This window comes from Xiphophorus maculatus, chromosome 21 (assembly GCF_002775205.1).
Source record: "Xiphophorus maculatus strain JP 163 A chromosome 21, X_maculatus-5.0-male, whole genome shotgun sequence".
Lineage (NCBI taxonomy): Eukaryota > Metazoa > Chordata > Actinopteri > Cyprinodontiformes > Poeciliidae > Xiphophorus > Xiphophorus maculatus.
In genome coordinates this window covers 9,920,693-9,935,820 of record NC_036463.1, presented here as the reverse complement: position 1 = coordinate 9,935,820, position 15,128 = coordinate 9,920,693, and the positions used below count along the sequence as shown (strand labels likewise).

The following is a 15,128-nucleotide window of genomic DNA, read 5'->3' as shown; positions in this document are numbered from 1 at the left end:
AAGTGAAAAGAAGATACATGTTAGCAAAAAAACGTGTGCATATATAAAAAGTCCCCATTACTTTAATACCCCTAAATAAATTAATCTCAGTATAAATAAGAATGAAAAAAAACCTCTTGGAGGAGGCAAAAGACTTGTGGCTGGAGAGGAAGTTTACTTTTAAACAGGACAACAATCCCAAACATACAACCAGAGCTTCTTCTGCATGGTCCAGGTTTACAAGAAGAGAAAAGTTGTGGTAAAAAATTAAAACCTGATATTATCAAACACCTAATGAGACTGAGGCTTAGCAATTTTGCAAAAAAGGATGGGCAAAACTTTCCTTCTCTTGATGTCCAAAGCTGAAAAAGACAATCCCGAGGGGGCCACAACCAAAAAAATATATACTAAGTTAATATGTAACAGATGTAAAATGTCAAGTTTCACTGCGAACGTCAACCTGACCTATAAAAGTTAATAATGCAGATCGTTTATGAGGTCAAGAAGCCATTTTGTGCACAAGCCATTTTAAACATTTTCAGAATTTATTTCACCTTCCTTAAAAAAAAAATATTTTTCACACAATAGCCTAAAATCTGTTGTGAAAGATCTCCATGTCTGAAGAAAATGGAAAAACACCCAATATGATGTCATGCTGTAGTCTCCCAGAGTACCGCAAACATATGGCCAGAAATTCCAGGCGGGGGGAGTATGTGACTGCTTTTAGCTCACATTTGGTCACAATTAGTATCGCTTGGATCCTAGGCGAAAATTGCACAAATCTTTTAGCTTTCCTTGATCCTGACAACTCAAGAAAAAACATTTCACCTACATGCCATTTAAGTGAAAATTGTCGGTTTCCTGTGATCTTTGGTTTAAAAACATCCTTTGGAATTTTCCATCATCTCAGGCTGCAGCTTGGGAGGTCAGGAGATCAGGATCATAATAACCTTGTTGGTCCTGAACCAATGAACATTTATACAGCATTCTGGGTGTGTGCCAAAAACAGCAACAGGACATGCAATAAGTTCAATAAGGAATGCATTTCTGAGACCGTAAAAGGAGTGTCAGGCTCTTGCAGCAAGAGGAATGTTGTGCTGTGTGGTGAAAACATGACACACTTTGGAGTTTTCAAGAATTTGAAGTGAAGGACTGAGACATAAGAGGATTTTTATTTTACTAATGCCACATGCATGTTAGAAGTCCACACATTTCTATCTAAAAAGCTTGATCTATCACCTGAAAAAACAAAAACAAAGAAAAAAGTCAAATAGACAGCATTCATCAATTTGGGTAAATATCATTTCATTCTGGTGGCTTCATGTTGTTTACCGAATAAATCCAGTGAAGGAAGGAGGAAACTCTGGTGAAGACTGTTGGTTTGAACTTTTGGTTGCACAAGCCCGCTGGACCGTAACTGACCACACCATGGACTCTCCAAACTCCATCGGTTAAGCAGTTCAGGGGACCTCCAGAGTCGCCCTGGGAAATTATCATCATTCATATGCACTACATACAGTAACTCTATACACTTTTAGTCACAAAGTGCACAACTCTGCACAGATCGGTGATTCCAAAACGTTATAGCTTCTAGCCCCACAAAAATATTTCCAGAAACTTTTTGCCCCAAACACGAATAGTGGACATATATGAGCATTGCTGTTTAGAAAAGGAAATAGAGGCATAATGTTCAGCTAGACATGAGACCTACAACCAATATTATATTTAATCACATCATGCAAATTAGCTTTGAATATTATTTTGATCTGGTTGTTGACCTAAAATCCATGTCAAAGTAGTGGGAACAGTTCCACAATAGGATAACAATAATCTCTATTCAATTCAATTTTATAGCAAAATTTTTAAGATTAAAAATGAACTAGGTGCACTTTCATGTCATACTGACATCAGTTTGGACTTTTGATTTGCTGTTTGACACCTACGGTGACACAAAATTTGCTTTTGCCTTGGGTTGCCTCATATGCCTCACTATGGAACAGATTTACACTTCCAGGCTCCACAAGAAAGTTTTGGACATTTTAAATGACTCTTCACACCCTGGCCATGGTCTCTTCCAGCTGCTGCCATCAGGCAAGAGATACAGAGCAATAAAAACCAGGACAAATCGCCTAAAAAACTGTTTTTACCCGATGGCAATCATGGCACTAAATTCAAAGGCATAAGAACTTCTGCTCTTGACACCACTTTGTTAAAAATGTAAATTCTGTTGCGACACCTCCAGGCGCTGCAACCATCTTCTGATGTCTATTTATTTCTCATTTTGCACTATTTATTTTCTTATCTTTGTATATTATGCATATACACATAACCTGCATCTTAACTCGAGTCGAGCAAATCTCAATCTCGTAATCTGTTGATGACAATGACAAATAAATCTTATCTTATCTTATCTCTTATCTTATATCATGTTTCACGACCATCACTGTGGGGCTCCACCTCCAATTTGGAAAACCACAGTGCCAGATGTTAGACATTAGCCCTTACAAAATTGTTAGTTTTATTGATGATCTTGCTGTTCCCCCCTATAGTAAAACTATTAGTTCATGAAGAAAATCATTTACAAAACATTTTCATTTTCAGGTTTATATATATACTATAAATATCTTACAAACCACGTCTTTGCCTACAAACCTGGCAACCAGATATGACACCATCGCCTCCAGCACACACCATCGTTTTAAGAGCAATGCTGCCCCACCACTCTGGCTGGGAGCAGACTGCATGCTCCACTACATCCAAAGGAGCCACCTGCAGTTTGTCAGGGACACTTCCATTATCTGAGTTAGTAAGCATAAAATACATTTTTTTTTTTACATATTTTTTTCTATTTTTATGGGCTGTTTGTGCATTTGTAATTTGTACATGATTATTACTCACAGTCCATTAATCCCCAGCCTGTGATGTAACAGGTGAAGCCATGAGGCAGCGTCTGGTCCGGATAGGGAAGGTTTGTGATTTCCACATAACCGTTGTCATAGATATGATTAACCAGCTTCAACAGAGCAATGTCATTGCTGAGGGAAATAGAAAAAATAACTAGCCTTACCAATGCAATAATATATATACAGTATATATATAGAGAGAGAAAAAAAGAGACATCAGCAGCAACTACAGCAAATATAAAATATACTAATTCCTGTTTTATCTTGTTGGATTGTTTGTTTTTTATTTAATTTTAATTTGATCAATTTAATTTAGATTCAATTCAAATATACATTCTTAACCCCAGAGTGAAATTAAATGTCGCAAATGAAGGTTTTTCAACAGTTGTAGTTTCTGTTGGCTGTTCAAATGGAAAATTACCTAAAAGTGCTTTGTATTCAATACATTTAATATTATTTCAATTATATTTTATGTTGCACAGTGTTAGTGTTTTATTAAGTTACAAAAATGAATAAGTGTGGAAAAAATGCCATTATGCCAAAATCCATTTGGGATGACAGGAGGTGGGAGTTTGTCCTGTAACCGGTGGGTTGCTGGTTTGAATCCCCACTCACTCTTTGTCATTGTGTCATTGAACAAACACTTCACCTGCCTTGCCTGCTGGTGGTGGCCAGAGCAACAGGTGGTAATGAGTGTATGGCAGCCTTGCTTCTGTCAGTCTGCCCCAAGGCAGCTGTGACTACAATGTAGGTTACCACCATAAGCTTGTATAAGCCATTTACCATTTTAGAAAAAAATATATAGCATACCATTTAGAAGTCACTCATTTCATGTACTACATTTTTTCATTATTGCAGCACAGCTCACATTTATGTGTGCAGGTTTGAGGTTAAACTAAGAGATTAAATGTTGCTAGCTGTTCCTTTACCCGTTGGCCAGATCGCCATTCCAGTCAGGATGGATGATGATTTTTTCCACAGAGGTGAACTGCTCACTGCCTTCATATTCAAACAGAGTGTACTCACCAGCCACCACGCGGTACTGACTGACCTCCGAGCTGACGGAGACAGAGAGAAAAAAACACACTATGATCAGATGCGCTTATTTATCAAGCAAAAAAGAAGAAATGGTAGACCTACAGATGCCCAGTGTAAGAAACTCCCACCTTATGATGCAGTGAGCTGCTGTCATGACGTAGAAACTATCAACAATGGAGCCTCCGCAGATGTGGCTGAAGTATCCTTCATTGTATAAATCAAGCTGCAGAGAAATCTGAGAGAATCCAAAGAGTGAACATCACATAAAATCAAATGTGGTATTTGATTTTAATTTTACAGCAGAAGCGTAATTAATACTTTACCTGCCATTTCCAGGTGTTTGGTTTAGCATCACTGCCTCCTATCACCCTTCCATTGTTTACTTTATAGTTTAAAGGTTCGTTCGCACAAATCAGCCCTTTTGGAAAACACAAGATCATAAATGCAGGACATAGTGACAACGTTAATGTTCACAGTTTAAAAACAAAAGTGAATGTTGTCTATGCATACCAAACCAGGACAGGAGAACCACCAGCCAAATCATTTTGGAGTATTGAATACTCAATGCAGTTTGCCTTTAAGTATTTATATCAGTTTCACAAGGGAAGACCTTCAAAAGATTTGTCTGAGTTACACAAATGTTGAGATACCTGGCCAATCAGCAGCCAGGGTGGTGAGTTCCTCACACAAACTGGGGGATCAACATACAGTAACTGTAATGGTTAACAAAATAAGACATTTTATATTTGTGTTGTTCAGTACCAAAATTTAGCTCCAAATTAAAACATATGTTCATGCATGTTAACGCATTTTTATACTTAGAAGTAACATTACTTACACAAGAACTTATTTCTTTTTATCATGTTCTGATATGCTGGGAAAAGACCAGATGAAGTCACTTGATGTCATCCAGTCACATTACAAGAAATTCTGCTAAACCCTCTGTGAGACAGGTGAGTCAAACAAAAACAAGGTCCAACAAGATAAGAGTTTACTTTAGCAGCAGCTAAAGTAAAGAAAATGTTCTCCAGATTGTAAGGTCAACAATATTTAACACCACTACATTTCTAATTTCACAGTAACCATTTTAATGAATGAAATCACTGTTGTCCGTTCTTTAGCAACCTTTCAAGACACGGCTAATCAAATACAGATGTTCCCCTCTCTTTGTACACACTGTAGACGAGCACAGATTAGTTCGATTTATCTGCTATCCTTTCCTTTTTAGCTTTGCCTGACTCTGTGTTGCACCTGCTGTTAAACTGCCTCTCATGCTAGTGTTAGCTAGCTGCATCCTGGTGTACTGTACGCCTTCCTATAATGGTCTCTACCACAACTCTACCTCATTGACACTTAACACGAACTGTACCCGCTGAAGACAATGGGGCTCCCGCAGAGCTCCCTCCTGTCGGACGGTGGAAGTAACAGTGGCTATCATGTTCACGGAGTACGTTTTTGTAAGGTGTAGCGCAAGGTTATTAATGTCATTACTGCAAATTTAGCTGCTAATGGGTTTACAGTTCAGTTTAGCGTTAAGAACGTTCTGAATATTCTTAATTGTAATGACATTTTTTATTTATCTTAAAAAAAACTGAAGATGTTTCTTTAAGTTAGTTGTTGGCACCCGCCGCCCAACACTGTCATTGTGATGAGGTGGCATTTGGCACCAACCCAAAGCTGTTATTTTGCCCTGGTATAATTTCAGTGTTTTCTGTGCCAAACTTCCGAAAAATGACCTGGCATAAATAATAAAGTAAGTCAAGGGGCAAACAGCCGAGAAGCGCCAGCAATATGTGTTTGTTGCTTCCAGCAAAGACTTTCTTTTTCTGACACATGCAATATCTGAAACAGACACAGGAGGACGACAAATGAGTTGTTTTACCTTTCAGGTTCAAGAAGACTCGCCTGCTCTGAAGGCTGGTCTGGAGCCTTTCTTTGACTTCATTCTCTCGATAGGGAACACCAGACTTGTGAGTAAATGTCATATTATATTAACAGAACCATTCTACAAAGCCTGGATAATGATAGAATTAGATTGGTACTGGATAGAAATGGGGGACAAAAATTATTAATGAGACTTTATTTACTATCCAACTGTCTTAAAGTATCCATCCAACTTCCCATACAGTTCATCCACAAACTCCAGTGTATTTTAAGATGAGTGACAGAGAAAGTATTGCATAATGTGTGATGTGGAAATAATTACACATTATTATTGGTTTAGAAATAAAGGTGGGTGATTGTATACAGCCCCCCGGGAGTAAATTCATTGTGAAACTACAATGATACATACTTTTTGAGTAGCATCATCTACCAGACTTGCACATCAATAGACTAAAATCTTTGTCCTGTTCTTTGTAGATAGCTGAAAGTAATTGAAATTGGATAGAGAGCGTCGGTGAACATCATCTTTAGAGCTAACTTTAAAGCTAAGCTAAACAAATTACACTAGTTCTGAATGTTTTGGTATTATTGAATTCCTGGAACCTCCAACTCAGTCTTAAATATTTTAGTTTCCAACAGGTTTTCTTTGAGAATTGGCCTGTTTTAGGTCCATCCCTTAACTCATCAGTAACTCCATAACTTATTGAGAAATGTATTATTCGTGTTACATATAAATTGGGTCCAGTTTTTCTTTGTACAGCTGTAACGTTTTACCTTTAGCACTAACTTAGGTGGTGCCTTTGTTTCCCCCAGAATAAGGAGAACGACTTGCTGAGAGATCTGCTGAAGGCCAATATGGAGAAGACAGTCAGGCTTGAAGTGTACAACTCCAAAACCCAGCGGGTGAGGGAGCTGGAGGTGACACCCAGTAACATGTGGGGTGGTCAGGGGTTGCTGGGCGCCAGCGTTCGCTTCTGCAGCTTTGAAGGAGTCAACGAGAATGTGTGGCACGTGTTGGTAAGTCGGGGCTACTCCTCGTTTTGCGAGATTCGTGTCTTCAATTCTGGCCGTCCTGTGAACGATACAAAGACAGAAACATTTTGTTTAAAATGATTTGATGCATTGAATCTCTTTTTGCTTTCAGGATGTGGAGGAGAATTCCCCTGCAGCGCTCGCTGGCCTTATTCCACATGACGACTTTATTGTCGGGGCTGACCAAGTGTTACAAGATGTAGGTTTTTATGTGTTCTACTTTTAAGAAAAGAAGAAAAAACATCAGAAAAGCTAAAAAAATGAAAAAAATTCAAGTTGCACAATTGTTTTTCATGTACCTTTACAGTCTGAAGATTTCTTCTCCTTAATTGAAGCCAATGAGGGGAAGCCTTTGAAGCTCTTAGTTTATAACACGCAGACCGAACAGTGCAGGGAGATTGTAGTGACCCCTAATGGAGCCTGGGGAGGAGAGGGAAGGTGGGTGATCAGCTTTAATAAATTAACCAGATTTGTATCAATTAAGAATGTTTGCTGACTAATAGAACTCTTCTGTATTGAAACAACCTAAAGAAATAGGCTATTTATATTTATAGTGTAGATAAATCTATTCAATAAATTAGTGTTACTGAATTATTTTAGTAACTCTATTCACTGACTAAAACACATTCATTAATTACAAACAAACTGCCATTTTGAAGTCTTTGTTTCTGTTAATTAATTATTATTTTCCACTTACAGTTAATGAAAATGCAGCATTTAAGATTAGCCAGATTCATATTTCATTATTCCATTGAAACAAAAACAAGCCTCATTGACATGCATATTTATTGAACATGAATGTATAAGTATATAAAGGTAGAAGCATAATCTCGATAATTTTAGCCTAAGCGAGGAAACAAATTCAAGATATTTCATGTTTTGCGTCATAAACTGATATATTTATTCATTATAGGTCTGTTACCCTCTTCACATTAGAAAAAGGTGACAAAATATGGACGCCATGCATGTAGAAATTCATAGCTCTCAGCAGCTCCAAACCTTGTAGCTAAACATCCATCTGTGATCTAAGTTGTGTACGTGATCAAGCAGCAACATTGATGGTAAACGTTTTTGAGCATCTTTGGTGGAGTCCAGATCTAAATTTGATCAGTTAAAAATGAATTACATTACAGACCAGAGAGGCAGCAAGAAATCTTTCTCAGCCCAAGAAGAAAAAAAAAAGCTTCTCATTGCTGTTTGCTTCTTGTTCTTATCTCTTACAGTAAGAATAAATAGTTTTGTTAATGTAAATTGCAGTCTAAGTAGTTTTTTTTTAATAGATGTGAATATATTTTGGCTGGACTTTCTTATTTATGTATAGAAGCACATGCATGACTTGTCTTTCCATTTTTTAAATTTATTTCAGCTTGGGCTGTGGGATTGGCTACGGCTACCTGCACAGAATCCCGTCTCATCCAGTTCACCCAAATGTCCAGAACAGAAATGTTCCTCAACCAGCAGATACAAGCACCAGAGAAGTGGAGATTTCATCTGGTCAGAGTGAGGTACAGGTTGTTCTTACCTGTTATAGCTTTGTTTTCCATTTGATGTGACTTTTAATGTTTGCGTTTCTGTCTCCTCAGGTGCCTTTACTGAGTGAAAATAGCCCAACTAATGAAACAGGTTTAACTGACACTGAGGGAGTTATGCTCGATTGGAGCAAAATCTCACTTCCACAGGAGTCTGCAGACATTGGTAGCTACCTTCCCTAGAAAAACTATTCAAATCTGTTACATTTTTTCCAGAGATAAAATGATAAGACAATCTGGGCCAATATTGACATCCGTTATGGCCGATAACTGATATGTATCAATATTACATATCTACATATCCACCTTCAACACTGCAAAAGTGACCATATTGCATTTCAGCTTTGAGTTAAACACCCACAATCCTGTGCTGCGTCACTATCACTGTCACATTTCCAAACAAATACCACATGGGCAACTCCCCACCTTCCCGCTCTTAAAATAGATACTGCAAATATGAAAAGAAATATATATATATATATATATATATATACAGTTCAGACCAAAAGTTTGGACGCACCTTCTCATTGAATTCAATGAGAAGGTGCGTCCAAACTTTTGGTCTGTACTGTATATATATACAATAGCCATTAATATCGGCTAACATATTTAATTAAAAAATGAAATTATTCTTAATTACAGCTGGGATTTGTCTCTACCAGCTTTTCATGTATTTAAATGAAAAATTTACATATTGCAGCTCAACAGGTGGGAGAGAGAATGCTGCATGGTGGACTTCTTTGTGAGGGAAATTTGTTGTATTGGATCTTACTTATTTTTATCTAAGAGAGTTAAGTTGAATACTAACCACATTTTTTCTAATTGAAAATCTTTTTTTTTTCCACTTTACAATTACACACTACTTTGTGTTGGTCTATCACATGAAACCCCTATAAAATATATTACAGTAGGTCGTTTTAAGATGACAAAATGTGGCAAATAATTTTTCTTCAAACCATTTACGTTTACCACTAGAAATGCTGAACAAGTCAATATTTTCTGTACTTTCACACCAAATAATTTGCTTTTGCTTTTGCTTTGTGCTGTTTTCAGATGCCTCCATCTCTCCTGGAGCCATAATCTCAGATTTATCCGAAGCTGTTTCCACCAATGACGAAGGCCACAGCTCTATGGTTGCTAATTATGGAGATGACACGCGTGACCAATGCAGCTTGGGTAAGCACTTCACTCTCAATCACATTGTGCCACTAGATGGAACAATTACATGTTTAATATGCAGTCTTGGTTGAAAAAAAAAACTATGAACTCAGTTTAAGCAGCTTCCAGCTCTCAAGTCATTAAATCCTTCGGTCTAGGTCCATTATTTTCTATTCTAGCACAGAAAATAAACATAATATTTACATTTAATGTAAGGACTCCCGATTATTAATACTTATGCTTAGTCTTTCTCAACAACAGACGGACGAAAATTGATGTTTTAGTTGATGTACTAAACTTTTTCGACAGTTTGACTACTTATATGATTATCCTTTCTAGATGATTCCAGGTTTGACCAAAAGCTTTTATCTCAAGAGAGGGAGGAAGAAGAAGACACTCATCAAGCACTGCAAGAGAGTGTTGCAAATCTTAGCGGCAGTCCCAGAGAGGATGCAGAGGATGCTGCTGCCCTCAACGACACCACAGAGCGCGTGGGGATCATCCCAGAGATGCAGAATCCTAACCCGGAAGCTTTCAGCTCAGGTCATCGCTTAGAGCAGGAGATGACTGAGCCTGATACATGAGGCAGTTAAATAGCTGCAGCAGCAAAGAGAATGGTGCAGAAAGAGGATTAAGAGCACACGGTGATGGAAAAGTGCTACTTTTTTTAAAATTATTATTTTAAACTCTTATCACTGGACCTGTTTTTAAGTTGAAACGCCTTTTATTTCTACCAGTGCCACTGTTGCATGCTGCATTGCACATTAAAAAAAGAGAAAAAGATTGTATCGACTGTTAAGAATTACAGAGACGGTAAAGCATCGTGAATGTACTTAACTTTGTTTTAAGATTTCACTAAATGAAGCCTTAGTTGAGTTGGTGCAAAAAAGCTGACTTGTATACATAAGAAGAAGGCTGGGATTTTTATTTTTGGCATTGTGGAATGCGGGTTTTATTTTTTCATTAGGGAGGATCAAGTTTGAAAATTATTTTTTTTTATTCTCGGGCATTTACTGTTTGATACTTTCTGCCTTCAAGTGCTTACATCAAAGTTTTGATTGGTGTAAATGAGTGAAACGTGGGATGCTGCTCCTGTTTTTCTGGAGGTTTTTATGTCAAATTATGTTTCAAGCTTTATTTATATTAAAAAATAATTATTTAAAAAATGGAAGTGGTTGCATTATTGTACAGAAGGTTATTTTTTTTTTCCAGCTAGGAAACATCAGAACTAATGATCCATGCAATGATCTGATTTTTTTTAAATTTCCCTTGAAATTTTAGTTATAATTTTCACAATTCAGGTTTTGAACAGAGGCTTAAGAGTGAGATTATGCTTCTCGACAGCAGGGGTCAGCAAACGCCTCCTGATTAATGCCATTTTCCTTCACTGCAGCTTGAAAAATGATGACATATCAAGACTTGCGTTTTTATGTCATGAATGGAGTAGCACTTTGAATATGATGTTCAGATATAGATTAGTTCTGCGGAATAAAGGAATCTGTTAAATCAAGTGTTTGGATATAAAATTTGTACATTTGAAAGCTGAAGATTATAATTAAGGCATATAGTGCTGATTATATTATTTGGTCGGTTCTCGGTTGCAGAAATGAGAGATCTCAAAAACAACAACCACAAATTTGTGCAGAAGTCTGCAACCACACTGCACTGTCTTTACATAAAACCCAATCAGTGTGTAACCTTAAAATTAATAATGTCCCTTTAAATTTATTCAAAGTCTCAACAAAATAGAACCAAATTTTGGCTGCACGAGCAGAAAAATCATCAAGTTGAGAAGCTCCACTAAAGCAGAGGGGGGATGTACCTCAATTATTTACCAAGGAGATCCTCAGTTGAGAGGGAGCTAGAGGGGGATGGGCATCATGGTAAGGAAAGCCTGAAGATGGATTCATCTCTCTCCTCCAGTGATGGAGCAGCATTCTCAGGGAGACGAACCTGTGAGTCTTCTGGGTCTTTAAAAAAGATTATAGTTCTTGTGTGAGGAACTGCCTTTCAGTTTGTCTGAAGACTCAACTTCAGTGTTGAGATGTTCGAAGATTAACTCCTTAACTTACTTACCAAATCAACCTGTTTTCAGTCCAGAATTCAGCTGTGTTTTCATACACCTGCATTGGATACGACAACGGCAATAATAGCTTTGTTTGAAGCAGCTGTTCAAAGCGAAAAGGCAGCATCTGTGTGCTAGGAGAAGCAGGGAGGAGGGAGCTACAAAAAGGAGGCCACAACTGGAGGAACACGTCTTCCCTTCATTTGCTCTCCTTTTTTTCTGAGACTCTTTCAGTCAGAGGACAGTGTGACGCAGCTGAACCCACACGTCAGCTTGGTTTTATCTCAGCCCTCTGAGAGGCTCAGCTCACAGGCACCAACGTTCAGCCTCGCGCTGCAGCATGACAAATTGTGAAACGGAATATCTACGGGGGGTCAAGCAGAGTTGGGGACTGAAACACGGGTAAAATGCAGCTGAAATCCTTCATCCAGCAGCTCGATTAACATTCGGCGTTAATTAAATCTCTATTGGCACGTTTGAATGTTTGTCCAGCAATTTGTGTATATGCAGTTTATAAACCTGACGAAACTGTTAAAAATTGTGTTTTTGTCCATATGCAAGGGAACAAATTCCCCCACAGTCCCAGACTTCTTTTGTCTGTTTCTATCACCTCCCCACCCTCATCACAGACACTCTGACAAGATGGAAGCTTTATTTGGAAGTGCTGAGAGTTACATTTACATACAAGATTCACACATCATGCACAACAAAGGGAGTGATCTGAGTAAATGCTTGTCCGTGTCAATGTACAGGCCATAATTAGATTCATCCATGCACAAGGTCTGTCGCTGTGACGGGTCCTGGATTCATCTGGAGGTTGTTTGCATATCTTGCAGTTGATTCCAAAGGACAGCGTTTTCGCTCGTATTGTAGAGAAGCTTTGGATTCACTCCCATTAAACACCAGCTCTCCTCAGATTTACCCTTTGGTGACAACTTCGCATACTCCTAACGCATTTGGAATATGAATGCATGTTTGAGAAAGGGACTGGCTGTTGAGACTTCATTTTCTGAGCTACAAGGTCGCTGAAAACAGGTTATCAAAAGTACAACACAGACTCACACGTGGGTCATTTGTAAAGTCTCACAACAGTGACTGAGAGTATTAGGAGTTTTTAAGAACAATAACAGACTTTGCAGAATGTTCAACATAGCTTCCATGTCCTGTGTTGTTGCTTTGTGTCTGTATGAACAGCTCAAGATGCTGACTGTAGGATCACCCAATTATATGACAACCCCACCCACTACAGTTGTTACTGTAATGGAAAGCCACCCAAACTGTGTAGAGTGGAGTTAAGCTGTGGTATAGAGATGCTTGTGAGAAAGGGACAATGCAATGCTTTCTGTGTAACAGTGTATTTCTATTATATTTCTCTCTTTACAGCCATGTAAATTGTACAGCAGAGCAGTAATCTTGTCTAATTTACAGTATTTCCCTCCACATAAGACAGCAAGAGATAAATCAGATAGTCGTTGTCAGTGGGAATGTTCAGGAGAGCGCCTTGCTTTACTGATTGCCATTCAGCTGGGGTGAGGAGAGGAGAGAGAGCCCCAGAAGACAGTAGACAGTGTTCTGCTGTCAGGATGTCCCTGCTGATGTCAAGTCCAAGCCCATCTGCTGCTGTGGCTGCCTGTCAACCTGCAGAAAAAACAACCTTCATCGTATGTGTCATATCTCGCTGTTGCTCTCTGGGCTTGCTTCAGTTCAGATCAGTCCAAATCATGGCAGTCGGAAATTGATACATTTTTAAATCATCTGGAGGTTTTGTTTCTTTACTTTCCACCAAAGACGGCTAAGTAAGACAACAGACACCACAGAATTTAGATGATTATAAAAACAAAATCAGGAACACTAACTTGAATACAATTAAATCTCAAGCTGTTCCAGTCTAGTAAAGTCCAAACTTGTTTTTTTTCCACTGAAGTAATCTGACTGTTGAGGAAAAAAAAATTATGTTTTGGCTAGAAGAAGCAGCAAATGAGGCAGACACATAAAGGTCTGGCTTATCCGCCCACGGTGAACGCGAGTAGATGGAGAAGGACGACTCGGCACCGTTCCTGCTGTTTGTGACATAGCTGGTGTGACATGCCCACCACTACGCAGTCTGGGTTTGGACCCTGTAGGGGCGCTGTCTCTGAGAGTTATCTTTGTTTGACGGTTAACCGCAACCCTTAAAGGAAAGGCATGCTCAGTCATGGCTTTCTTCAGTCAAAATATACAAAAAGGTACATGCATGAGTAAGATACAGCACGTCTTTTCTTTTTTTTTTTTTTTACAATGAACACATTTTTTCTTGCTTTTATGCGGATGCCGTTCAGAGGCAGTTGGTGCCCCATCACCTCCCAAAGCCACTTGAACAAACACAGTCACCACTGAAGCTGTGTGCTTAGTGAACAGCCAGGACAGGAGATGAGGCTTGTTCTATCTGGAAGGATGAGGTTTGTTCTGTTACGTCAAAGATTTGGCTGCGTGATTTATTTATGAACTCTGCGTCACAGCGTAGAGTATGTGGGGGCATACTCTATGCTGGCAGTCGCTCTGACGGATGAAGTTAAAAACAAAGAGAATGGGTTGGTAATGTGATTATCCTCAGCACATAGAAAATACCATGAAAAATGTCTCAAAATAAATATTTTATCTTTTATTGACTTCAAAGGCCAAATTTAAAGTTGGACTGAGACGTTTTGTGTAAGTAAAATATGCTGATTTAATGGGGTTTAAAAGCTTTAGCAAGCTGATCAAATATAAATAGAAAAGCTGGATTTTACAAGCTTCATATTCCAGGGAGGGCTGCAGGACGTTGACAAAGTTCTGCCTTCAAGTCAAATAAATCGACTTCAATTTTGTGTAAAAATCTATGGATGATGTTGTTGCACAGCCTACATCTGAAACATTTACTCCCATATCAACCTCTGCTCTGGAAACAACCTGCCATTTGTTTTGTGCTGACATAAAAATCCCTCTGCATCTGTGTGATTGATCGCCTGCTTACAGAAACAGCTCCAGCATTTTGCTTCCAGTTGCAGCTCTGGTTCTGCCATGTGTTCAAAAACAGACGACAGCTTGATTCTGACAACGTGGGCACCACACAGCTTTCTTACCATGTCGGTAAATCACTGATCAACGTCATAAGAGTAGAGTTAACGTGTGTGTGTGTGTGTGTGTGTGTGTAGGGGTGTTCTGTCCCTGCAGGTTATAGTCGTCGCAGTATGGTGAGGGGTGAAGAACATCGGCTTTGTGGAAGCATGTTTAATGCCAGCATGAGGGCGATTAAGAGCACGCGGGGGTGCATTCGGATACATAAAATGCAGAATTATGCTATGGTGTTATCAGAGGTGTGCAGATGGGAGAAAAAAATACCCATCTACCTCCTCTGTTGAAAATTGTTTTGATTTAAAGATTAGATTTACAGCGTTGATGTGGCTCGGTGTGCACACTGAGCCCGTGTAACATGGAGAGTGTAATCAGGTTGATGCAGGGTGGGAATTTAGGTGCAAACAACCAGATTGCACATAAGAGAGACTCTAAAAATCATGGCCA

At 38.7% G+C, this 15,128-nt stretch overlaps 2 protein-coding genes across 4 annotated transcripts; one reads left to right on the top strand and one right to left on the bottom strand.

Moving 5' to 3' along the window:
- Positions 1 to 1,129: 1,129 nt before the first annotated feature.
- LOC102227844 (chymotrypsin-like elastase family member 2A) lies at positions 1,130 to 4,535 on the bottom strand. Its single transcript, XM_005797883.2, has 8 exons — positions 4,431 to 4,535; positions 4,244 to 4,338; positions 4,049 to 4,155; positions 3,812 to 3,940; positions 2,878 to 3,014; positions 2,632 to 2,777; positions 1,312 to 1,461; positions 1,130 to 1,218 (listed from the first exon to the last, which is right to left on the bottom strand). The coding sequence occupies exons 1-8, from the start codon at positions 4,462 to 4,464 to the stop codon at positions 1,198 to 1,200; spliced, it is 819 nt and encodes a 272-aa protein (XP_005797940.1). The 5' UTR covers positions 4,465 to 4,535; the 3' UTR covers positions 1,130 to 1,197.
- Positions 4,536 to 5,143: 608 nt separating this feature from the next.
- Positions 5,144 to 10,963, top strand: LOC102227590 (Golgi reassembly-stacking protein 1-like). 3 transcript variants are annotated; one of them, XM_023325917.1, is made up of 9 exons: positions 5,144 to 5,377; positions 5,810 to 5,890; positions 6,618 to 6,821; positions 6,949 to 7,035; positions 7,144 to 7,274; positions 8,203 to 8,341; positions 8,420 to 8,531; positions 9,419 to 9,541; positions 9,863 to 10,963. In XM_023325917.1, exons 1-9 carry the CDS (start codon positions 5,357 to 5,359, stop codon positions 10,105 to 10,107), a joined length of 1,143 nt encoding a protein of 380 aa, XP_023181685.1. In that variant the 5' UTR covers positions 5,144 to 5,356; the 3' UTR covers positions 10,108 to 10,963. The 3 variants fall into 3 exon arrangements, with proteins under 3 accessions (XP_023181685.1, XP_005797939.1, XP_023181686.1); XM_005797882.2 differs by having other exon boundaries at positions 5,144 to 5,367; positions 9,863 to 10,962; XM_023325918.1 differs by having other exon boundaries at positions 5,284 to 5,673; positions 9,863 to 10,962.
- Positions 10,964 to 15,128: the final 4,165 nt, after the last annotated feature.

What these genes read in the sequence shown, in the direction of transcription:
- LOC102227590 (XM_005797882.2), top strand. Translation starts at nt 5,302, where the DNA reads ATGGGGCTCCCGCAGAGCTCCCTCCTGTCGGACGGTGGAAGTAACAGT. An exon ending in GCCTGGGGAGGAGAGGGAAG is followed by an intron (nt 7,275 to 8,202) that starts GTGGGTGATCAG and finishes AATTTATTTCAG; the next exon opens with CTTGGGCTGTGGGATTGGCT. An exon ending in ACAGGAGTCTGCAGACATTG is followed by an intron (nt 8,532 to 9,418) that starts GTAGCTACCTTC and finishes TGCTGTTTTCAG; the next exon opens with ATGCCTCCATCTCTCCTGGA.
- LOC102227844 (XM_005797883.2), bottom strand. Translation starts at nt 4,464, where the DNA reads ATGATTTGGCTGGTGGTTCTCCTGTCCTGGTTTG. An exon ending in CAAACACCTGGAAATGGCAG is followed by an intron (nt 4,156 to 4,243) that starts GTAAAGTATTAA and finishes GGATTCTCTCAG; the next exon opens with ATTTCTCTGCAGCTTGATTT. An exon ending in TCCTTCACTGGATTTATTCG is followed by an intron (nt 1,219 to 1,311) that starts GTAAACAACATG and finishes TTGTTTTTTCAG; the next exon opens with GTGATAGATCAAGCTTTTTA.